The sequence below is a fragment of the Budorcas taxicolor genome, chromosome 10, assembly GCF_023091745.1.
Source record: "Budorcas taxicolor isolate Tak-1 chromosome 10, Takin1.1, whole genome shotgun sequence".
Classification (NCBI taxonomy): Eukaryota; Metazoa; Chordata; class Mammalia; order Artiodactyla; family Bovidae; genus Budorcas; species Budorcas taxicolor.
In genome coordinates, this window is record NC_068919.1 from 83,149,595 (window position 1) to 83,175,026 (window position 25,432).

At 44.5% G+C, this 25,432-nt stretch overlaps 1 protein-coding gene across 1 annotated transcript; it reads left to right on the forward strand.

Annotated features, from left to right (window-relative positions):
- LOC128054551 (acyl-coenzyme A thioesterase 2, mitochondrial-like) lies at nucleotides 1–23,986 on the forward strand. Its single transcript, XM_052647186.1, has 5 exons — nucleotides 1–618; nucleotides 4,166–4,368; nucleotides 7,304–7,448; nucleotides 22,198–22,400; nucleotides 23,362–23,986. Exons 1-5 carry the CDS (start codon nucleotides 33–35, stop codon nucleotides 23,950–23,952), a joined length of 1,728 nt encoding a protein of 575 aa, XP_052503146.1. The 5' UTR covers nucleotides 1–32; the 3' UTR covers nucleotides 23,953–23,986.
- The last annotated feature ends 1,446 nt before the right edge of the window (nucleotides 23,987–25,432 follow it).

Below are 25,432 nucleotides of genomic sequence, written 5' to 3' on the forward strand. Positions count from 1 at the left end.
TCAGTTGATCCCAGATCTAAAGAAGGCGCAAAATGGTAGCCTCCTCTCAGGCTCTCCTGAGGCACTTTGGATTCTGCCGATGGGGCCCGACGCCCTGGGTGCAGTTGGCAGGACCTCTAAAGCTGAGGACTAGTAACCCAGTCTCTCGGACCACTGTCCGGTTGGTGACGACCGTGACGCTGGAGCCGGCCGGCCGCTGCCGCTGGGACGAGCCCGTGCGCATCGCCGTGCGCGGCCTGGCGCCGGGGCAGCCGGTCACGCTGCGCGCGTCCCTGCGCGACGAGAAGGGCGCGCTCTTCAGGGCCCACGCGCGCTACTGCGCCGACGCCGCCGGCCTGCTGGACCTGGAGCGCGCGCCCGCGCTGGGCGGCAGCTTCGCGGGGCTCGAGCCCATGGGGCTCTTCTGGGCTCTGGAGCCCGAGAAGCCTTTGTTGCGCCTGGTGAAGCGGGACGTGCAGACGCCCTTCGCCGTGGAGCTGGAGGTGCTCGACGGTCACGAACCCGAGGCCCAGCGGCTCCTGGGCCGGGCGGTGCACGAGCGCGACTTCCTGGCGCCCGGGGTGCGGCGCGAGCCGGTGCGCGCGGGCCGGGTGCGCGGCACGCTCTTCCTGCCGCCAGGTGAGCCGCCAGCTTCCTTGTTTATCTATGTAAGTTGCTGCTGCTGCTGCTAAGTCGCTTCAGTCGTGTCCGACTCTGTGACCCCATAGACGGCAGCCCACCAGGCTCCGCCGTCCCTGGGATTCTCCAGGCAAGAACATTGGAGTGGGTTGCCATTTCCTTCTCCAAGGCATGAAAGTGAAAAGTCAAAGTGAAGTCGCTCAGTCGTGTCCGAACCTCTGCGACGCCATGGACTACAGCCTACCAGGCTCCTCCGTCCGTGGGATTTTCCAGGCAGGAGTACTGGAGTGGGGTTCTATGTAAGAGAGGAAGGTAATAAGTAGGTAGCTCATAACATTCGGAAGGTCCGCGGGGCCTGAAACAGGAATGGACCCGAGACGGGACTGGACCGTTAGGCTGGCTGGGAAGGTGATTCGCCCCAAAACAGAGGTCAGGGCAATGACATCTCAGAGAAAGGGAAGACAGTTGTAATGGGAGAAAACAACAACAACTATAGATAGTTTCCAGTTTTTAACATTTTCTTTCTAAAATTTCTCAGTTTTGGAATTTTGCTTCTAACTTCCATGGTATATTAAGATTTAAGAAAATTAGCGTGAAGGATGCAAAGAACCAACTCACTGGAAAAGACCAGCTGGGAAGGACTGAAGGCAAAAGAAGGAGGCAGCAGAGGATGGGGTGGTTAGATAGCGTCACCCACTCAATGGATGTGAAGCTGAGCACACTCCGGGAGATGCTGGGTTTCCCAGGTGGCGCTAGTGGTAAAGAACCTGCCTGCCAATGCAGGAGACTGAAAGATGCGGGTTTGATCCCTGGGTTGGGAAGATCCCCTGGAGGAGGGCATGGCAATTCACTCCAGTCTTCTTGCCTGGAGAATCCCCATGGACAGAGGAGCCTGGCAGGCTACAGTCCATGGGGTCACAAAGAGCCAGACACGGCTTAACAACCAAACAACAAAAACAGTGTGAAGGAGGGTCTCTTGCTATCCACCAGAGATCTTCTGAACTATCAGTCAATTTTACCGTTTCATAAAAAGCAGCCAGCCAATAAAAAGTAAAAAAAAAAAAAAAAAAAAAACCCAAAAACTTATCCTCATTAGGAATGAAGGAAATGCAAAATAAGACTACACAGTACATTAAACATTCTCAAAATTTAGAAGTTTAACATCACCAGTGTTTAACCAGTATGTGGAAGAAAAGGAACTTGCATACACTGCTAAAAAAGAAACATAGCTATTCATCTACTCTTTCTTAAATCTTAATATACTGTGGAAGTTAGAAGCAAAGTTGTAAAACTGAAAAACTTTAGGAAGAGAAGTTTAAGGCTCCAGAATCTGCCCGCCAATGCAGAAGACATGGGTTTGACCCCTAGTTTGGGAAGATCCCACATGCTGCAGAGCAACTGTGCCTGCGCACCACAACTATTGAGCCTGTGCTGCAGAGACTGGGAACTACAACTGCTGAGCCCTGATGCCACCCCTGCTGAAGCCCCCACACTGTAGAGTCATGCTCAGCAACAAGAGAAGGCGCTGAAATGAGAAGCCCTCGCACCACAGCCAGAGAGTAGCCCTGGCTTGCTGTAACTAGAGAAAAGTTGGAGCAGAAACAAAGACCCAGCCTAGTCAATAAATAAATAAATAAAATTATAAAAAAATATAAAGTGCTTACAAATAGTGAAAAGGTGAAATAACTAGAATCATACACAGTAGGTAGCTGTTGGGGCCTAGCATAACACATTTGAGGTTCATTCTTCTTGCTCCATATGTTGGTAGCGCCTTCTTCTTGTGCTTAGAAGTTTCCCATTAAATGGATGTGCCAGTTTGTTATTTCATTTGCCTTTTGGAGGATATTTGAGTTCCAAGACTTTGGAGTCACTGCAAACACGCATCTAAGTTTTTGTGTGACCACAAATTTTCATTTTTCATGGGCAAATACCTGGGAGTGAGATTGCTGGGTTATAACCTAAGTTATGTTTGACTTTATAAAGTATGTTTAACTTTATAAGAAATTGCTCAGTTTTTTTCCCAAAGTGATTGTATCAGTGTGCATCCCCACTGTTGCCCTTAAAAATAAAAGCTAGTTACTTGGCTAGTAAAAAAATGGGTTAATTTGGAAATAACAGAGAATTACAATTTGAGACAAGCAAGACATGACAAAAACCATAGGCAAACCTAACAAGCCAAGAAGAGGAAAGTTATTTAATAGAGAAAAAGGAGGAAGGTGGGAGGAGTTGTTTTGAACAAAAGTCCATTGACGAAACGTGACAGTTTAGGGTGATGGTGGTTTCTTACTGGCTGAGTTCCTGGCGTAGTCAGTTTCTTGGAGGGGATGCAATGTACATCTGTTTTTGTTGGGACCTGTGACTGATGATTCTTTCCTGTTAATGATTCTTCTGTTGTGATTTGTAATTGACAGTCCTTCCTAAAATTGATGTGGAGTGGTGCTGCTGAGAGCTCCCCTTCCATCCTCCAGATCCATTGTGAGGTTCCCCTTTACTAATTTTCCCACTACCAGCAATGTGTAAAGCCTCCAGTTGTTCCACATCCTCACTAGCATTTGGCATTGTCAGTTTGGGAGGGAGTGCAGGAGAGGGCAGTGATTTTGCTGCTTCCATTGTCTGTAACTGTTTTTAAAAAATATTTATTTATTTTTTTCACTACAGTGGCTCTCAGTTGCAGCACATGGGATCCTCACTGCATCATTCGGGATCTTTCCTTGCAGTGCATGGACTCTCTAGTTGTGGCTCTTGGGCTCAATACTTGCAGCACATGGGCTCAGTAGTTGTGGTGCAGGGGATTACTTGCTCCTCAACATGTGTGATCATAGTTCCCCGACCCGTGATGGAACCCTGTCCCCTGCATGCAAGGCAGATTCTTTGCCACTGGACCACCAAGGAAGTCCTATCTGTAACTTATTTTTTAATTCTTTTTGGTTTTGTTTTATTGGTTTTACTGGGTCTTCACTGCTGCTTTGTTGCTTTCTCTACTTGCGTTGAGCGGGGGCTACACTTTGTTATGGTGCTCGGACTTCTCCTTGTGGAGACTTCTCTTGTGGAACACGAGCTCTAGGGTGCTTGGGCTTCAGTAGTTGTAGCACTCAGGCTTAGTAGTTGCAGTGGCATGCAGGCTTTAGGGTATGAAGACTTCAGTAGTTGCAGCACTCGGCCCCTAGGGGGCAGGCTTAGTAGCTGTGGCACAGGGGCTTAGCTCATCTGCAGCCTGTGAGATCTTCCCGGACCAGGGATGGAACCAGCATTGGCATTGGCAGGCGGATTCTTATCCACTATACCACCAGGGAAGTCTTGTAACTGATTTTTACTCACAAAAATAGTACATGCTCTTTGAAAAACTCTGCGGCTTTGAGGCACTGGGTGTAGAGGGGAATGTGGGTTTAGCCTGTGCCACAGTCTGGACCTTTGAAGACCTGAGTTGTTTAGCATTTCTGATTGGCAACAGAAAACTCTGACATCTCCAAATAGGCAAAAATGGCTTTTGCCACCATTGAAAAGAGTTTCAAGTATCGTTTAGTTTTGTGTTTTGTTTCTTTTCAAGAACCTGGGCCCTTTCCTGGGATTGTGGACATTTTGGGAGCTGGAGGTGGCCTTCTGGAATATCGAGCTAGTCTGCTGGCTGGGAAGGGTTTTGCTGTGATGGCACTGGCTTATTATAACTATGAAGACCTCCCCAAGGGCCTGGAGAACCTCCACCTGGAGTACTTTGAAGAAGCTGTGAACTACCTGCTTAATCACCCTCAGGTTGGAACTTCTCTAGTTTCATGTTCTACATATCAGTTCTCCTTCTCTGAAAGGCTCCTGGTTTTCACAGAATTTGACCAAATTCTTGACAGCCACTCCCTGCCCCCAGCCCACACTACCTTTCATAGTCACTTTTCCCAGAGAGTTTCCATGCAATTAGATATTACTGCTAGATTTCCTGCTGGTAAAGTTGTCCTGGTTGAAATTATGGAATTTTATATTCCAGTATTCTGTAGTATTTCATTACAAGCCCAAACACATTGAGAACCCTGGGTTTGACCCAAGAAGTTGAGGAAAAGGGGAAGGAAATCACTGTCTCCAGTTTAAATGTTAGTGTTTAACAAACCTCTCCTTAATGTGCCCATCTGAGAGCAGAGTATTCAGTTTTAAGGAGGTACCTGGTGGCAAAGAACCTGGCTAGTAGGAAATAGAGGTTTAGGATATCAGAGGAATAGAACATGAACCTTGCTAATTTTATAATTCAATGTGTTCAAGGTGAATAGAGCCACTGGAGCTCTTAGAAAAGGTGGCAAGGTGTAGTGGAACCAGCACAATATGTTTGATAGAGAAAAGTTAAATCTGATATTTCATTTTGCCACTTAACTGCTTTATGACCTTGGGGCCTGTTTCTTACTCTCAAAAACTGAGATGACAATAATATCCCATTTCCAGTGTCTTTATGAGAAATGAATGGTTGAAATCAGTTAAGGGTGCTCTTGTAGAAACCATGACAAAAAGAAAAAAAGACTGCTGTTCGAAGGCTAATCAAAAGGCCATTTATAACAGAAGTGTTTGGTGACTGACAAGAGCAGTGCTTATGGAACAGGGCAAATTACCCTGGAGGGGACTGAGTAGTGAATGAAGAAATAAAATAACTACAAAGACTCCCACAAGTTTTGCTGTGAAGGGAGTAGAAACTAGGTCAGAGCAGATTTCAGGTCAAGGGACTGTTAAAATGCAAGAGGTACTAGAGCTTACTCCTTGGAAGAAAAGCTCTGACCAACCTAGACAGCATGTTGAAAAGCAGAGACATTACTTTGCCAACAAAGGTCCGTCTAGTCAAGGCTATGGTTTTTCCAGTGGTCATGTATGGATGTGAGAGTTGGACTGCGAAGAAAGCTGAGCGCCGAAGAATCAATGGTTTTGGTTGGAGAAGACTCTTGAGAGTCCCTTGGGCTGCAAGGAGATCCAACCAGTCCATTCTGAAGGAGATCAGCCCTGGGATTTCTTTGGAAGGAATGATGCTGAAGCTGAAACTCCAGTACTTTGGCCACCTCATGCGAAGGGTTGACTCATTGGAAAAGACTCTGATGCTGGGAGGGACTGAAGGCAGGAGGAGAAGGAGATGACAGAGGATGAGACGGCTGGATGGCATCTCTGACTCGATGGACGTGAGTCTGAGTGAACTCCGGGAGTTGGTGATGGACAGGGAGGCCTGGTGTGCTGCGATACATGGGGTCGCAAAGAGTCGGATACGACTGAGCGACTGAATTGATCTGAACTAGAGCTAAAATTTACCTAGAGTTAAAATATAAGAGGTACACCGATGGGGATGAGCCAGTAGAGAAGAAAGTTACAAAGGAAAGAGAGAGGAAGTCATTGCAGGAGCAAAGTCACTGAGGATGAGAATGGATGAGATCCCAAGGACAAGCAGAGGGATGGCCTTGGAGAAGAACAGAGCTACTTAGGAAACAGGAGGGAAGCAGGGAGCTTGCTTCATGTGGAACTAAGCACACTTGGAAGGGGAAATGAGGACAAGTTCCTACCTGATATCTTCTATTTTCTCCATAAAGTAGGATGGGATGAAAGTGATGGGGAATAAAGGTTAAAGCGGCTTACAAAGGTAGGAGACAAGATGAAACAGTCTTTAAGAGAAGTGGAAAGCAAACATCAGTGATGTATTTCAGGACTAAGGGGCAGCATGGATGTTTATTTGAAATTTGTGATCATGACATAAACATAAGTTATGTCAACACAAGCGGTGATTTTTTTCTGTAGCAGTGTTCATTTGCACAAATGCAGGCCCTGAGGATGTGAATTATAAGTGCATTTAACTGAGGTTAGAACTTTTTCAAGCAAGTATGACCAATTAAAGTAGTTAACAGTGTTTGCAGGAGGGTAAAAATAATGATGAAGCTTGAAATCTAAGCTGGATGAGGTGGGAAGTGAGAACAGGAGAGAGGTACTGATGGTGAAGAAATGGTGGTCAGAGTCTCAAAGAGATAGCAGTGGGCACTACTAGAATGGCTAAACTGGAGGTAAATAGGAGGGTGATTAGAGAGTAGAATGCTTGAAGCTGAGATCTTGGAGATGAGGTACTTAACTGATGACTCAGGTTAGGTTATGACAATGGGAGTATGTCTCTTCAGTGGGAGAGAGAAAAAGATCACTGGAGGTTTGGAGGCCAAGGGACTATGAGGCCAAAGTATTCAGTTGTCATCCACTTGGTTGTTCAAGACACAAGGATTGGTGATGGAGAAATTGTGGAAAGCAAGTACAGAGGAAGGATAGGCCAGTATCCTAAGGCTGCTGCTGCTGCTAAGTCACTTCAGTCGTGTCCAACTCTGTCCGACCCCATAGATGGCAGCCGACCAGGCTCCCCTGTCCCTGGGATTCTCCAGGCAAGAACACTGGAGTGGGTTGCCATTTCCTTCTCCAATGCATGAAAGTGAAAAGTGAAAGTGAAGTCGCTCAGTCGTGTCCAACTCTTCGCGACCCCATGGACCGCAGCCTACCAGGCTCCTCTGTCCATGGGATTTTCCGGGCAAGAGTCCTGGAGTGGGGTGCCATCGCCTTCTCCGTCCGAAGACTGAAGACCTTGATAACTGGGAGAGCCCAGATTCAGGCTCAGTTCCCTGACTCTCAAGTTCAGGCACTACTGGCCACACTGCACTGTTCATGGACTCATTCTCCTTTTCCCTTTGATCTTTTCCAGGTGAAGGGTCCAGGAGTTGGGCTGCTTGGGATTTCAAAAGGAGGCGAGCTCTGCCTCTCCATGGCTTCCTTCCTGAAGGGCATCTCTGCGGCCGTCATAATCAATGGCTCTGTGGCCCATGTCGGTGGAAACTTACACTACAAAGGTGAGATTCTGCCGCCTGTGGGTTTCAACCAAAATCGAATCAAGATGACCAAAGATGGCTTTGTAGACATTGTGGAAGTCCTGAACAGCCCTTTGGAAGGACCTGACCGGAAGAGCTTCATTCCTGTGGAAAGGGCTGAGTGCCCCTTCCTGTTTCTTGTGGGTCAGGATGACCACAACTGGAAGAGTGAATTCTATGCTAACGAGGCCTCTAAGCGCTTGCAGGCCCATGGGAAGGCAAAACCCCAGGTCATCTGTTACCCAGGGACAGGGCACTACATTGAGCCTCCTTACTTCCCCCTGTGCCCGGCTTCCCTGCACACCTTGGTGGGCACTCCTGTCATCTGGGGAGGGGAGCCCAGGGCTCATGCCAGGGCCCAGGTAGATGCTTGGCAGCAGCTCCAGACTTTCTTCCATAAACACCTGGGTGGGGAAAAGGGGACAATTCCAGCAAAGCGGTGATCTTTTATGCTAATCTTCCTGGGAACAGCTGCCACAATTAGTATATGTGTGTAGTTTTTTCTTTTCTATAATTACATTTTCCCCCTTCAATATTAAAGTGAACTCATCGAGAAATTTTCAAGATTTTTATATATTCCATACTTTTTCAGTTGTTTGGGAAGAGAATGATTCTACAGACACCACAGCAGGTGGAGAAAGCATACCCTTTAATACCTAACAACACATAACTGACAAGGCTTTAGTTCTGAAAGGAAGAATAATACCTGGTGTACAATTGCTGCTTGGAAGTTTCTTGAATCAGTTATACTTGAATTTGTATAATTTGTTGATAAGTGATTTTGCTATATATGTATACAAATTGTATAAAATATGAAAAATATTATCAGACTGAGTATCTCCTTTAAGAATGAAAGTGAACATTTTAGCTGTAAATTATTAGCTAGATTACTACTTAGTAGTAGTTTTTCTTCTGTCCCACTGTGAGGCTGGTGTCATCTCCATTTTACAGATGAAGAAACCAAGACTCAGAAAAATTTTCGCATGGTACCTTAGAGCTGGAGCTCAGTCTCCCCACATCCAGTTTCTTCTCTCTTTGTTAAGCTCATCCATGCTCTCTGCAGGGTAACAGCCCCAGCCACAGGGAAAGGAAGTGGCTCTTCTTTCTTCTACCTAAGTTTTCAGTAGATTTCCTGGATTGTAGTGTGAGGGTAGGGGCGGTTTCAGGGCACTTATGTTAAAAGCATAGTTCTGGAACCATGTTTAAATCCTGGCCTTTACCTAGTAGTATGGTTTTGCAGGAGCTGACAGGCACCTTAAAATGCCCTACATGCCTTCCCTTGATTATTAACAATGTGTGTGTGATCTGCCCTCCTCCCTTCCTCTTTCCATATTTCTCTTTCCGCCACTTTCTGTAAAAAGCATGTTCCATGGCAGTTGAAGGAGTCTCCAGTTAACCAGGCTGGAGAATCCAGCTTCTCTAGAAATTCTGGGGCTGACATGAGTGATAAAAAGCTAAAGCATCAGAGACTTGGCAGCTAATGAATGACCAAGTCAAATCTGTAGACCATGTATTTCAAATGACACAAACATGGCTTCCTCTTCAAATTATTTTACAATGGAGGAGGTAAGAAAAGGGGGACTAGAGATGCCACAGGCATGCCTTATGCAGGGGACCAGTGAAACTACCTACTATTGAGTAGAAAATTAGAAAAGAATTCAGAGAGATATGGCTTTTGATATGTGTCTTAACTGATAGGATTTCTTTAGTTTCTCTGAATCTAAAGTAATAAAAATTCATAGGAAACTTGGAAAATAGAGACAGTTATTCGAGTAGAAAAGGAGTTACGTATAATCCATTTACTAGCAGAGAACCTCTCCTTTGGGGAGAAGGTGATGGCACCCCACTCCAGTGCTTTTGCCTGGAAAATCCTATGGACAGAGGAGCCTGGTAGGCTGCAGTCCATGGGGTTGCTAAGAGTCAGACATGGCAGAGCGACTTCACTTTCACTTTTCACTTTCATGCATTGGAGAAGGAAATGGCAACCCACTCCAGTGTTCTTGCCTGGAGAATCCCAGGGATGGGGGCGCCTGGTGGGCTGCCGTCTATGGGGTCGGACAGAGTCGGACACGACTGAAGTGACTTAGCAGCAGCAGCAGCAGTGCACTTTGGAAAACTCAGCAGTGACCACAGGACTGGAACAGGTCAGTTTTCATTCCAATCCCAAAGAAAGGCAATGCCAAAGAATGTTCAAACTACCACACAATTGCACTCATCTCACATGCTGGCAAAGTAATGCTCAAAATTCTCCAATCTAGGCTTCAATAGTACATGAACCAAGAAATTCCATTGTTCAAGCTGGATTTAGAAAAGGCAGAGGAACCAGAGATCAAATTGCCAACATCCACTGGATCATAGATAAAGCAAGTAGAATTCCAGAAAAACATCTACTTCTGCTTCATTGACTATGCTAAAGCTTTTGACTGTGTGGATCACAACAAACTGGAAAATTCTTAAAGAGATAGGAATACCGGACCACCTTACCTGCCTCCTGAGAAACCTGTATGCAGGTCAAGAAGCAACAGTTAGAACCAGACATGGAACAACAGACTGGTTCCAAATTGGGAAAGGAGTACATCAAGGCTCTATATTGTTACTCTGCTTATTTAGCTTCTATGCAGAGTACATCATGTGAAACGCCAGGCTGGATGAAGCACAAGCTGGAATCAAGATTGCCGGGAGAAATATTAATAACCTCAGATATGCAGATGACACTACCCTTCTGGCAGAAAGTGAAGAGGAACTGAAGTGTCTCTTGATGAAAATCAATGAGGAGAGTGAAAAAGTTGGCTTAAAACTCAACATTCAGAAAACTAAGATCATGACATCTGTCCCATCACTTCATGGAAAATAGTGGGGAAACAATGGAAATAGTGAGAGACTTTATTTTGGGCTCCAAAATCACTGCAGATGGTGACTGCAGCCATGAAATTAAAAGATGCTTGATCCTTGGAAGAAAAGCTGTTACCAACCTAGACAGCATATTAAAAAGCAGAGACATTACTTTGACAACAAATGTCCATCTGGTCAAAGCTATGGTTTTTCCAGTAGTCATGTATAGATGTGAGAGTTGGACCAAAAAGAAAGCTGAGCACTGAAGAAATGATGCTTTTGAACTGTGGTCCTGGAGAAGACTCTTGAGAGTCCCTTGGAATGCAAGGAGATCTGATCAGTCCATCCTAAAAGAAATTAGTCCTGAATATTCACTGGAAGGACTGATGCTGACGCTGAAACTCCAATACTTTGGCCACCTGATGCGAAGAGCTGACTCATTTGAAAAGACTCTGATGCTGGGAAAGATTGAAGGCAGGAATGAAAGGTTGTTCAGTACAGTTCAGTTCAGTTCAGGCGCTCAGTCGTGTCTGACTCTTTGTGACCCCATGAATTGCAGCATGCCGGGACTCCCTGTCCCTCACCAACTCCCAGAGTTCACTCAGATTCACATCCATCGAGTCGGTGATACCATCCAGCCATCTCATCCTCTGTTGTCCCCTTCTCCTCCTGCCCCTGATCCCTCCCAGCATCAGAGTCTTTTCCAATGAGTCAACTCTACGCATGAGGTGGCCAAAGGACTGGAGTTTCAGCTTTAGCATCAGTCCTTCCAATGAACACACAGGACTGATCTCCTTTAGGATGGACTGGTTGGATCTCCTTGCAGTCCAAGGGACTCTCAAGAGTCTTCTCCAACATCACAGTTCAAAACCATCAATTCTTTGGCGCTCAGCTTTCTTCATAGTCCAACTCTCACATCCATACATGACCACTGCAAAAACCTTAGCCTTGACTAGACGGACCATTATTGGCAAAGTAATGTCTCTGGCTTTTTAATATGCTGTCTAGGTTGGTCATAGCTTTCCTTCCAAGGAGTAAGTGTCTCTTTTAATTTCATGGCTGCAATCACCATCTGCAGTGATTTTGGAGCCCCCCAAAATAAAGTCTGACACTGTTTCCACTGTTTCCCCATCTATTTGCCATGAAGTAATGGGACCAGATGCCATGATCTTCGTTTTCTGAATGTTGAGCTTTAAACCAACTTTGTCACTCTTCTCTTTCACTTTTATTTTTTTTCCTCTTTCACTTTCATCAAGAGGCTTTTTAGTTCCTGTTCACTTTCTTCCATAAGAGTGGTGTCATCTGCATATCTGAGGTTATTGATATTTCTCCCAGCAATCTTGATTCCAGCTTGTGCTTCTTCCAGCCCAGCATTTCTCATGATGTACTCTGCATATACATTAAATAAGCAGGGTGACAATATACAACCTGACATACTCCTTTTCCTATTTGGAACCAGTCTGTTGTTCCATGTCCAGTTCTAACTGTTGCTTCCTGACCTGCATACAGGTTTCTCAAGAGGCAGGTCAGGTGGTCTGCCATTCCCATCTCTTGAAGAATTTTCCATAGTTTATTGTGATCCACACAGTCAAAAGCTTTGGCATAGTCAATAAAGCAGAAATAGATGTTTTTCTGGAACTCTCTTGCTTTTTCCATGATCCAGCAGATGTTGGCAATTTGATCTCTGGTTCCTCTGCCTTTTCTAAAACCACCTTGAACATCTGGAATTTCACAGTTCACATATTGCTGAAGCCTTCCTTGGAGAATTTTGAGCTGTGAGATGAGTGCAATTGTGCAGTAGTTTGAGCATTCTTTGGCATTGCCTTTCTTTGGGGTTGGAATGAAAACTGACCTTTTCCAGTCCTGTGGCCACTGTTGAGTTTCCCAAATTTGCTGGCATATTGAGTGCAGCACTTTCACAGCATCATCTTTCAGGATTTGAAATAGCTCAACTGGAATTCCATCACCTCCACTCGCTTTGTTCGTAGTGATGCTTTCTAAGGCCCACTTGACTTCACATTCCAGGATGTCTGGCTCTAGGTGAGTGATCACACCATCGTGATTATCCAGGTTGTGAAGAATTTTTTTGTACAGTTCTTCTGTGTGTTCTTGCCACCTCTTCTTAATATTTTCTGCTTCTGTTAGGTCCATACCATTTCTGCCCTTTATCGAGCCCATCTTTGCATGAAATGTTCCCTTGGTATCTCTCATTTTGTTGAAGAGATCTCTAGTCTTTCCCATTCTGTTGTTTTCCTCTATTTCTTTGCATTGATTGCTGAAGGCTTTCTTATCTCTTCTTGCTATTCTTTGGAACTCTGCATTTGGATGCTTATATGTTTCCTTTTCTCCTTTGCTTTTCACTTCTCTTCTTTTCACAGCTATTTGTAAGGCCTCTCCAGACAGCCATTTTGCTTTTTTGCATTTCTTTTCCATGGGGATAGTCTTGATCCCTGTCTCCTGTACAATGTCACTAACCTCTTTCCATAGTTCATCAGGCACTCTATCAGATCTAGTCCCTTAAATCTATTTCTCACTTCCACTGTATAATCATAAGGGATTTGATTTAGGTCATACCTGAATGGTCTAGTAGTTTTCCCTACTTTCTTTAATTTCAGTCTGAATTTAGCAATAAGGAGTTCATGATCTGAGCCACAGTCAGCTCCCGGTCTTGTTTTTGCTGACTGTATAGAGCTTCTCCATCTTTGGCTGCAAAGAATATAATCAATCTGATTTCAGTGTTGACCATCTGGTGATATCCATATGTAGAGTCTTCTCTTGTGTGGTTGGAAGAGGGTGTTTGCTATGACCAGTTCATTTTCTTGGCAAAACTCTATTAGCCTTTGCCCTGCTTCATTCTGTATTCCAAGGCCAAACTTTCTACTTTTGCATTCCAGGCCCCTATAGGACTGGAATGAAAAGGACATGTCCCCTAATGAAAAAGACATCTTTTTTGGGTGTTAGTTCTAAAAGGTCTTGTAGGTCTTCATAGAACCGTTCAACTTCAGCTTCTTCAGCATTACTGGTTGGGGCATAGACTGGGATTACTGTGATATTGAATGGTTTGCCTTGAAAATGAACAGAGATCATTCTGTCGTTTTTGAGATTGCATCCAAGTACTGCATTTTGGACTCTTTTGTTGACCATGATGGCTACTCCATTTCTTCTAAGCGATTCCTGCCCACAGTAATAGATACAATGGTCATCCTGAGTCCTTCCAATGAACACCCAGGACTGATCTCCTTTAGGATGGACTGGTTGGATCTCCTTGCAGTCCAAGGGATTCTCAAGACTCTTCTCCAACACCGCAGTTCAAAAGCATCAATTCTTCTGTGCTCAGCTTTCTTTATAGTCCAACTCTCACATCCATACATGACTACTGGAAAAACCATAGCCTTGACTAGATGGACCTTTGTTGGGAAAGTAATGTCTCTGCTTTTGAATATGCTATCTAGGTTGGTCATAACTTTCCTTCCAAGGAGTAAGTGTCTTTTAATTTCATGGCTGCAGTCACCATCTGCAGTGATTTTGGAGCCCCACCCCCCAAAAAAGTCTGCCACTGTTTCCACTGTTTCCATCTTCTTTTCAAATACTGTTAAATATTTATAAAAGTTGACCATGTTCAGAACATTAAGAAGTAATAAAGTACCAAGAGTAGTACTGAGTGAAAAATCCAAACCTGAAAGTTGAGAATTATGTTTTATTTGGTGGACAAAACTGAGGACTTCAGCCTGGGACACAGCCTCTCAACTCTGAGACTGTTCCAAAGTGGCAAGGGAGGAGCAAGGTTATATAGGGTTTCCCTAGTGGCTCAGTTGGTAAAGAATCTGCCTGCAGTGAAGGAGACGTGGGTTTAATTCTGGATTGGGAAGATCCCCTGGAGAAGGGAATGGCACCCCATTCTAGTATTCTTGCCTGGAGAATTCCATGGACAGCGGAGCCTGGCGGGCTACAGTCCATGGGGGTCACAAAGAGCTGGACATGACTGATCGACTAACATTTTCACTTTCTTTCTTTCAGGTTATGTAGGGTTTTTGCAACAATGACTGGGCAGTTGGGAACCTCAAAAGACTACTGTTAAAGAAAACTAGGTATCTCAAGTTAATAAATTAAGTACTCTTTTATGTTTAGGAAGATACATGAGTCTGGGCGTATTGAAATAATTCCTTTGATATATACCTTAGCTACCTAGGGCCAGTATCCTGTTTTTTTCCCATTCTGAGCCCCCCCAGGATGTACCTCAGGGGAAGCCTGTCTGTCTCCATTCTGAGTTCCCTCAGTGTCACTGTTAGGGGTGGCTGTACTGGCCTGATGCCTGGAACATCCTTTGTTTACTGATATGGCAGGCAATATTTTTAATTCACAGTAGAAATGATGCAGACTATATTTTTTAAATACAGTTGGAGAAAAATAGAAATTAATAAGAGGTTTACCAGAGAGAGTAAAAATGGAATTTAAACACATTGGAAAACATAGGGTTGATAATATCTCTATCTTTCAAAGACATACATTTAGTTGAAATTTGATGGGGCAAGAAATAAACACATATATGTTATTTAAAATTACAAAATTAACCAACAGAATAACAAAAAATAATACTACATCTCTCAAACACCTGGAGGAAGAAGAAAGAGTAAGTTGAATGTTCGTGAGTCAGTAAATAACTACAAAATGCAAATATTATGAAATAGAGAAACATGCATAATATTTAATACAATGAAGGTAACCATAAAAATAAGTGAAAGTAGAGATAAAAGAGGCTGCTTGAGGAACATGGGACTTTTTTATAGGGCAGTGGTGAAAAACAGGGCTGCTGATTTGCATTTTTTTCCCACCCTTATACTTAGTACTGTGCAGAAATTGCATGCTAAGTTGCTTCAGTCATGTCTGACTCTTTGTGACACTATGGACCATAACCTGCCTGGCTCCTCTGTTCATGGGATTCTCCAGGCATGAATACTTGGATGCATTGCCATGCCCTCCTGTTGAGGATCTTGCTGACCCAGAGATTGAACCCGCGTCTTATGTTTCCTGCATTGGCAGGTAGGTTGTTAACCACTAGCACCACCAGGAAGGCCTATCTGGGGAAAAAGTTAAAATTTTCAATTTATACAAAAGTTGTTTCCAAACAACTTAGATTTAAAAGGAGTCCCAGAAATTAAAAACTAAGAGGTTATGATGAAATAATATGGAAAACACATTTGACCCTTGAGGAACACAGGTGTGAATTGCACAGGTCCACCTACAAGTGAACTTTTTTCTTTCTTTTTTTGCTTTTTTTGAACTTAAAAAATAAATATGTACTACAGTACTTCACCAGCTGCTGTTGCTTGAATACATGGAAGCGAACACAGGTACAGAGGGATAACTATAGTTATACTTGGATTTTAACTGCATGCAGAGTCAGTGCCCCGGCCCCTGAAGTGTTCAAGGTCAATAGTTCTCCACATGGGGTCGCAAAGAGTTGGACACGACTGAGCAACTAACACTTTCTTTCACATAATACTAGGTATTATAAGTAAATAGAGATAATTTAAACTATATGAGAGGGTTTTCATAGGTGATATGCAGACACTACTCCATTTTATATAAGGGACTTAAGTATCTGTAGATTTTGGTATTGTCTGGGGTCCTAAAACAAATCAGATAGTGAGGTAAAACTGTATTCTAAGGTCTCTTTCATATTGAGAGAAAGGTAAAGAAACTGTCCACGCTATTAACATTTCAAGAATAACGATTCTTTTCAAAAATTCAAGAGTAACTACTAAAATAAACAATATTTAATTCACAAATGAAGAGAACACAAGAAAAAAAGGAAAAACTTACTAAATCCAGAAGAAGGCAAGGGACTTCCCTGGTGGTCCAGTGGTTAAGAATTCACTTTCCAATGCAGGGGACACAGGTGTGATCCTTGGTGGGGATCTAAGCCTGTGCGCAACAACTACTCAAGCACGTGCATCTACAGCCTGGGTTCCACAATAAGAGAAGCCACCTCAAGGAGAAGCCTGCATACAGCAACCAGAGAGTAGCCCCTGCTTGCCGCAACTAGAGAAAGCCAGCAAGCACCAGTAAAGACTCAGCACAGCCAAAAATAAAGAAATAAATATTTTAAAAAGCAATAGCAGGTTCACATGCCCACTTACATACTGTCATCAACATCTGGAAATAAAACCTAGTTGGAAGCACTCAGATTTGGGGGAAGTGGCAGCTGGTGGGAGAGTAAACTATCATTTCCCATTGTAAACTTTTCAACATTGCTTACCTCTGTTTTTCAAAGTACATATTTTTTTCCTTCAAAAAGAATTGATTTTTCCCTACAGAGCAATTTAGAAGCACTGTGCAAACCTATGACAATTATCCAGAGACCATGAGAAACAGTTGGAGAAGGAAATGGCAACCCACTCCAGTATTCTTGCCTGGAATATTCGAAGGACAGAGGAACCTGGCAGGCTACAGTTCATGGGGTCACAAAGAGTCCAACATGACTGAGTGACTGAGCGTGAGAAACAAAACACAAATGTGCTCAGTCCCTGGGTACTATGACGTTAAACATGACATTTTGCTTCCTGCTGCTGCTGCTGAGTTGCTTCAGTCGTGTCCGACTCTGCGACCCCATAGATGGCAGCCCACCAGGCTCGCCCGTCCCTGGGATTCTCCAGGCAAGAACATTGGAGTGGGTTGCCATTTCCTTCTCCAATGCATGAAAGTGAAAAGTGAAAGTGAAGTCACTCAGTCGTGTCTGACTCTTAGCGACCCCATGGACGGTGCCCCACCAGGCTCCTCCGTCCATGGGATTTTCCAGGCAAGAGTACTGAAGTGGGATGCCATTGCCTTCTCCTCTATTTTGCTTCCTAGTATTCTTCAAAGCCTTTCACATATACTGTCATCTTTGATCCCCATATAGGAGACTTTCATCATGTTAAACACAGGAACTCTTAAACCCCCAAAGATATAACCTTACTTGAGACTACAGAACTAGTCAGTGATGAAGTCAGGGCTAGAATTCTAATATATTTCACCCCAATGCTGCTGCTCACTGTTGAGTTCCACATTTGGAGTCTGTCAAGGCTCTGACAGAGGTTAATCCTCAGTAGCTTAACATTCTCTAAGCCTCAGGTTCCTCCTCTCGAATATGCGAAAAATACTCCCAGTGTTTTACAGACTTGTTAAATTGTGAATGTGAAACACACAATTTAACAAGATGGATAAATTTAACAAGAGTAGCCATTACTCTTTAGCAATGGAGTACCCTGGAGAAGGAAAGGGCAACCTACTCCAAGATTCTTGCCTGGAGAATCCCAAGGACAGTCTGTACAGTCAGAAGGAATCAGACATGACTGAAGCAACTTAGCACACACACACAGCACACGGTCATAACTATACTACATATAAATTGTAGTAAATATAAAATACATCCTTGGACATTATATCTGTATTGCTTCCAGGGTCACCTTCAAAATGTTGACGTTTAGTGTCTACGAAGACTGAATGTTCTCATTCTCTCTGATACAGCAATTTCAATCTTTCATATTCACATCACCAAAATGAAGCACTATATCTAACAATCCCTAGTTGGGAATTATGAAATGCCTATAGTCAGTCAAATTTGACAAATACTTTAATGATTACAAAATGCAATACTGTTTGTCAGTGATCACGGAAAATCTACAACTGCTCCCAACAGTATTGATGAATCTCAAATACATAATATCAGAATAAAATCAGACACTAAAGAAGGCAGACTGAAGGATTCATCACCATAAAATAGAGTTGGGAAAAACCAACCCGTTTTATTGGACTCAGAGTACCTTGGGGATGGGAAAGCGACTGGAGTAGAAAGGAGGGTGGCTTCTGGAGTGCTGGTAGTGATGTTTCTGAATCCCTGTGCTTGGATACCCAACTAAGTACGTTCGGGTTTTGGAATTCATTGAACTGTACGCTTAAGATTTATGCACGTTTTTGGTATATACGTTATAGTTCATTAAAAGTTTTAAGTTGTCCTTTTCTATGGAGGGGCTACAAGTCTTGGAATTCTGTCTAAAGTCACTCAGCTCTGGTTTCACCATGAATCAATTACCCCCAACGATGCGGGAGGTTTGAGGCTGAAAAGAGGCGTCCGCAGGCGGGTTGGCACCCCATGGACAGCAGGACATCCCTGTGCGTCCTGCCAGGAAAACGACTTTGAGTCAAGCAAAAAGCGACTTTTAGTCAGGCAAGCTGCCGGCTAGAGGAGGTACATGGACCGGAAGCGCCAGGTCGCCTCCGGAGGCGCCTCAGCCTTTGACCGCTCCCCGGAGCCAGGCGACTCCTGACCTCGCCGGTCCACTGGGCGTGCACACCCGGCCTGGGGTGGGACACCGGAAGCGACCTGAGCTTTCACATTCAGGGTATAGGCTGCGACTGTGCGTCTGGGATGACAGTGACCGTGAGGCTGGAGCCGGCCGGCCGCTGCCGCTGGGACGAGCCCGTGCGCATCGCCGTGCGCGGCCTGGCGCCGGGGCAGCCGGTCACGCTGCGCGCGTCCCTGCGCGACGAGAAGGGCGCGCTCTTCAGGGCCCACGCGCGCTACTGCGCCGACGCCGCCGGCCTGCTGGACCTGGAGCGCGCGCCCGCGCTGGGCGGCAGCTTCGCGGGGCTCGAGCCCATGGGGCTCTTCTGGGCTCTGGAGCCCGAGAAGCCTTTTTGGCGATTTCTGAAGCGGGATGTGCAGACGCCCTTCGCCGTGGAGCTGGAGGTGCTCGACGGTCACGAACCGGAGGCCCAGCGGCTTCTGGGCCGGGCGGTGCACGAGCGCGACTTCCTGGCGCCCGGGGTGCGGCGCGAGCCGGTGCGCGCGGGCCGGGTGCGCGGCACGCTCTTCCTGCCGCCAGGTGAGCCTGGGGTGCTGGGGCCTGGCGAGGGTGTGCTCTAGGTCGTCTTGGTTTGTGATACGGCTTCCCAGGACGGGTGGTTTGGGATCAGGGTCAGAGAAGAGGATGTTGACTAAATCCGTGACCTCACATTCACAATGGAGGCTTTTGATTTGTTCTGCACTCTGCTATGCGGTTTGCTTGCATTATCTCATTTAACCTCTGTATCCCAAAGAGGTGGATACTGTTATTATGTAGATTAAAAGAAAGAAAAAAAAGGCCTGGATGGGGTCTGTAGGTTCACTTTGCGATGAATAACTGCAGATTTCTATGACCTTCAGCTCTGACACAGTATGATGGTCTTACACAATATGATGACAGCCGAGGAAGCTCGTGCCTCCTCTCTTCTCGAGTGTCCTGGTACACTGGGCCCCTTGCCCACAGTTTCATGCTCCTCTCTACCACAGATCACTCTTTAGACTTCACGGCCTTCCTCACCTAAAGCCTAACTGGGTATCTCTTTTTCTTTCCTCTGGTCAAGTGACATTTGAAACATAAGTACACACACACACAAAGTCGCATTGATGCAACACAATACAAAAGTTTTCTTACAAGATTATTAACTTGGTTATTCTTGCCTACAACTACAGATTCTTAGAACCTTTGAGATAATTTGTTGTAAAATAATATGGAGGGTAAACGCATCGATCAGTTCAGTTCAGTGCAGTCTCTCAGTCATGTCCAACTCTTTGCGACCCCATGAATTGCAGCACGCCAGGCCTCCCTGTCCATCACCAACTCCCGGAGTTCACTCAGACTCACGCCCATCGAGTCAGCCATCTCATCCTCGGTTGTCCCCTTCTCCTCCCGCCCCCAATCCCTCCCAGCATCAGAATCTTTTCCAATGAGTCAACTCCTCGCATGAGGTGGCCAAAGTACTGGAGTTTCAGCTTTAGCGTCATTCCTTCCAAAGAAATCCCAGGGCTGATCTCCTTCAGAATGGACTTCTTGGACCTCCTTGCAGTCCAAGGGACTCTCAAGAGTCTTCTCCAACACCACAGTTCAAAAGCATCAATTCTTCAGGCTTCTTCACAGTCCAACTCTCACATCCATACATGACCACAGGAAAAACCATAGTCTTGACTAGACGGACCTTAGTCAGCAAAGTAATGTCTCTGCTTTTGAATATACTATCTAGATTGGTCATAACTTTTCTTCCAAGGAGTAAGCGTCTTTTAATTTCATGGCTGCAATCACCATCTGCTGAGTTACCTTATATATTTTACTTGGACTCCCTTCCCTAAAAGGAACTTGTATCCCTTTTCAATAATGACTCAGGGAACTATTATCTTTCCTTTGATTCACAGGAACTGACTAATAGTTTAGAAAGATCTTTAAAAGGAAAGCAGGCTCTTTTTAAAAAATTGAAGTGTAGTTGATTTACAAAGTATTCATTTCTGCTGTACTGCAAAGTGATTCAATTATACATATATATATTATTTTCCATTATAGTTTATCACAGGGTATTGAATATAGTTCCCTGTGCTATATGGCAAGACCTTGTTATTTATACATTCTCTATATACTAGTTTGCATCTGCTAACCCCAAACTTCCACTCCATCCCTTTGCAACACACCCTCCCTCTTGGCAACCACAAGTCTGTTCTCTGCATCTGTGAGTATGTTTCTGTTTTGTTGATAAGTTCATTTGTGTCATATTTTAGATTCTACATATAAGTGTATCATATGGTGCTTGTCTTTCTCTTCCTGACTTAGTTCACTGACTATGATAATCTCTGCGTCCATCCGTGTTGCTGTAAATGTTGGTTCATTCTCTTTTAGGCTGAGTAGTATTCCATTGCATATATGTACCGCATCTGTATCCATTCATCTCTCAGTGAACATTTAGCTTGTTTCCTTGTCTTGGTTGTTGTGAACAGTGCTGCTATAAACATAGGAATTCATATATCTTTTTGATTTATAGTTTTTCCTCGTATATGCCCAGGAATGGGATTGTTGGATCATATGGCAACTCTATTTTTAGTTTTTTGGGAACCTCCCTACTATTTTCCATCGGAGAAGGCGATGGCACCCCACTCCAGTACTCTTGCCTGGCAAATCCCTTGGACGGAGGAGCCTGGTAGGCTGCAGTCCATGGGTGTAAGGCTCGGAGAACCGCACTCTGAAAAGGACATGCAGGGACAGCCTCTAGTGGACTGACAAAGTTTATTATCTAATTGTGTAGTTTTATAATTTTCAGGGAATAGAGCATAAGACAGACTTGCACGTAGCCATTTCAGATAAACATCAAAGCATTTAAGCATAAAATACAGTTCCCACTGCCCAAGCCATAACATAGCTTTGGCGAAACTCTAAAGGGAGACTTATCATGAAACAACAGTCCTTGCTCTCAGAAACAGGTGGTCAGAAGGAAGCCTTTGAACGCCTCAAGGCCGGGCGTATAACCCTTCGTTATCCGTTCCCAGCCTCAGGCACTAGGTGAAAGCTCATAACCCTTTATTATGCTCGTTCCAGCTTCCAACCTTCGCCATGAATGGAGCAAATACATTTTCAGTATTTGCTCAAAGCCTTCCAGCTCCTCCACACATGGGGTTGCTAGGAGTCGGACACGACTGAGCGACTTCCCTTTCACTTTTCACTTTCATGCATTGGAGAAGGAAATGGCAACCCACTCCAGTGTTCTTGCCTGGAGAATCCCAGGGACAGGGGAGCCTGGTGGGCTGCCGTCTCTGGGGTTGCACAGAGTCGGACACGACTGAAGCAACTTAGCAGCAGCAGCAGCAGCATACTATTTTCCATAGTGGCTACACCAACTTATATTCCCACCAACAGTGTAGGAGGGTTCCCTTTTGTCCGTACCGTCTCCAGCACTTATCTGTAGACTTTCTAATGATGGTCATTCTGACTCGTGTGAGGTGAGTATCTCATTGTAGTTTTGATGTGCATTTCTCTAATAATTAGTGATGTTGAGCATGGAAAGCAAATTCATTAAATTATATAATATTTTCCCTTTGTAATATTACTGTCTCTAGGATCTGGACCTTTCCCAGGGATCATTGACATCTTCGGTATTGGAGGAGGCCTATTGGAATATCGGGCCAGTCTTTTGGCTGGCCACGGCTTTGCCACATTGGCTCTAGCTTATTATGACTTTGATGATCTTCCCAAGAAATTTGATGTGATACACCTGGAGTATTTTGAAGAAGCCCTGTGCTACATGCTTCAACACACCCAGGTTCTCCTGATGTCCTTCATCATTCTCTTCAGGACCAACCCCAGAGAGCTGTCCCTTTGCACTCACCTGCACTGGGTGCACTGGTGCTGCTCTGCGCTTCTTTCACAGAGATTTCCTTCGGAGACTTCCTTGGTTTTAGTGCCTAAAGCACCTGAAGCACCATCCCCTTTCTTTGTCAGTTGGGTTAATAATGCAGAATTCATTGTAAAAGTCATGTGAAATTTTATTTCAAGGAATTAGGTAGTGATATGAAAATTTCTTTTGAGAGAAAGTGGAGTTTCTAGTGTTTCTGCTTTGAATGCTTTTTAATATTTTTCTGATAGGAGGGTATGTTCTCAGATGATTGAAACTTGTCCACCCATTTCAGAAGATAAGAACTCCTTAACTGGACTCTGCAGTCCTACTTTGTTTCTGTTAAGTTAACCAGTTTTCAGTATATATTTAGAAGTGGTCTGATAATGATTCATTTCTTGTAACAGAATTTGGTTTCACAGGCTTAGATACCCAAGAACATAAGGCTCTGAACTTGCCAGGCTCCAAGACTCAGCATTCTCTAGTGTCTGACTCTCTGGAAGTTTGCAAACCATCCTGGTGGCTCAGTCAAGTAAACAATCTGTCTGCAATGCAGGTAGACCCAGGTTTGACCCCTGGGTGGGGGAGATTCCCTGGGGAAGGAAGTGGCCACCCTCTCCAGTATTCTTGCTTGGAGAATCCCATGGACAGAGGAGCCTGGCAGGCTGCAGTCCTTAGCAACTAAGCCATCATCCCAAATTTACCATTGAATTTGTTTGCCATGTGTCCAGCAAGATAGTCTTTATATGGGAAGAAACGCCTCTGTAAACTGAGGTTGAATGTCTTGTGGCCAGTTCACAAATTAAAGCTAGCAGCATCTCTAGTTGCATTTAGAAAAATGTTTTTCTCTTGGGTATGTTCTTGACTCTTGTCTCTTCTTTTCTTCCAGATAAAGGGCCCACGCATTGGGCTTCTGGGCATTTCTTTAGGGGCTGATATTTGTCTCTCCATGGCCTCATTTTTGAAGAACATCTCAGCCACAGTTTCCATCAATGGATCTGGGTTCAGTGGACACAGAGTCATATACTACAAGGACAGCAACATTCCACCACTGGGCCATGACCTGAGGCGAGTGAAGGTAGCTTTCTCAGGCCTCCTAGACATTGTGGATGTAAGGAATGATATTATAGGGGGATGTGAGAACCCCTGCATGATTCCAATAGAGAAGGCCCAGGGGCCCATCCTCTTCATTGTTGGTCAGGATGACCATAACTGGAGGAGTGAGCTTTATGCCCAGATAGCCTCTGAACGGTTACAGGCCCATGGAAAGGAAAAACCCCAGATCATCTCTTATCCTGGGACTGGGCACTACATTGAGCCTCCTTATTTCCCCATGTGCCCAGCTTCTTTGCACAAATTATTGGACAAACCCGTAATGTGGGGTGGGGAGCCCAGGGCCCATTCTAAGGCCCAGGTAGATGCATGGAAGCAAATTCTAACCTTCTTCACCAAACACCTTGGACCTTCCCCCAAATTGTAATGTACTGCTCTGCTGCTGACAGGAGAGAGAGATTCAAGGTTGGATTCTAGTGTTTAATAATCTTATCTGAATCGTTTGTCCCCTGGACAACACTAAATTCATGTCATTGTTATTAATGACATATTTTAGGTAACTTTGTGGAGTTTTGTTTCATTATGAATTTTTCTAATGTAACACATGCCTATTGTTGAAGATTCAATAGAGGTATATAGTACAAAATAGTAAAAAGTATCTGTAATTTTAAGATTTGTGTTTTCATCTAGATTATTTTTTACTTAACATTTTTAGTCACAGAACTACTGGTTACTTCTTCCATCACTGGGAGAGAATGGCTATTCAGTATTTGCCAGTGGTTCAATTACTGATAACAGTAGAATTTTCATTGGCTAAAGTATACACAGAGGTGTTGATAGAAGGAAAGCCAGACTGACCTGACCCTTTTCTCATGGAGATTAAAGAGGAATTCCCCGGGAGGAGGAGTTACGGTAAGAAGGGGAGCACCAGAGGCTTCATTTGTGGTCAGTGGTTAAGAATCCACCTTTCAATGGAAGGAACACCATTTTGATCCCTTGTCCAGGAAGATCCCACATGCCTGGGGCAACTAAGTATATGTGCCACAACTACTGAAGCCTGCAAACCTAGAGCTCTTGATCCAGAACAGGAGCGGCTACTGCAATGAGAAGTCCGCATATTGCAAACAGAGAGTAGCCCTTGCTCACCCCAACTATAGAAAGCCCATACCCAGCAACAAAAACTCAGCACAACCAAAAAATAAAAATAAAACAAGAAGGGGAACATCTGACTCTGGGATAGTTTAGTCAAAACTGTTCCAAAGGTGAGTCATTCAGTTCAGTTCAGTTGCTCAGTTGTGTCTGACTCTTTGTGACCCCATGGACTGCAGCACCCCAGGCTTCCCTGTCCATCACAAACTACTGAAGGATGCTCAAATTCATGTCCATCGAGTCGGTGATGCCATCCAACCATCTCATCCTCTGTCATCCCCTTCTCCTCCTGCCTTCAATCTTTCCTAGCATCAGGGTCTTTTCCAGTAAGTCGGCTCTTTGCATCAGGTGGACAGGGTATTGGAGCTTCAGCTTCAGCATCAATCCTTCCAAAGTCATCAGTCCAAAGGTGAGTGACTATGACCTATTTTCCTTCTTGCTTCCTGGTTCTAAGAACAAACTTTGGAAACTCATATTGTGATATTCCTAGAGGCATCATCACTTTCCCTGACAACAAAGCTACAAAGCATTATGTAGGTTTATTTGAAGAGACAATGGCTGAGAATTTTCAAAAATTGACAGACATCAACCACATAGTCCAGAAGCACTATGTCTTAGCTCAGGCTTCTCTAACAAAATACCATAGATGTAATGGCTTAAACAACAGACATTTCTCACAGTTCTGGAGGCTGGGAAGTCCAGGATCAAGGTTCTGGCAGATTCAGTTCCTGGTGGGGGCCTCTTCTGGCCTAGAGACA

Excerpts from the sequence above, each read along its gene's own strand:
- LOC128054551 (XM_052647186.1), top strand. The coding sequence starts at position 33 with ATGGTAGCCTCCTCTCAGGCTCTCCTGAGGCACTTTGGATTCTGCCGA. Across the intron at positions 619-4,165 it reads CACGCTCTTCCTGCCGCCAG|AACCTGGGCCCTTTCCTGGG; the intron begins GTGAGCCGCCAG and ends TTTCTTTTCAAG. Across the intron at positions 22,401-23,361 it reads ACATGCTTCAACACACCCAG|ATAAAGGGCCCACGCATTGG; the intron begins GTTCTCCTGATG and ends CTTTTCTTCCAG.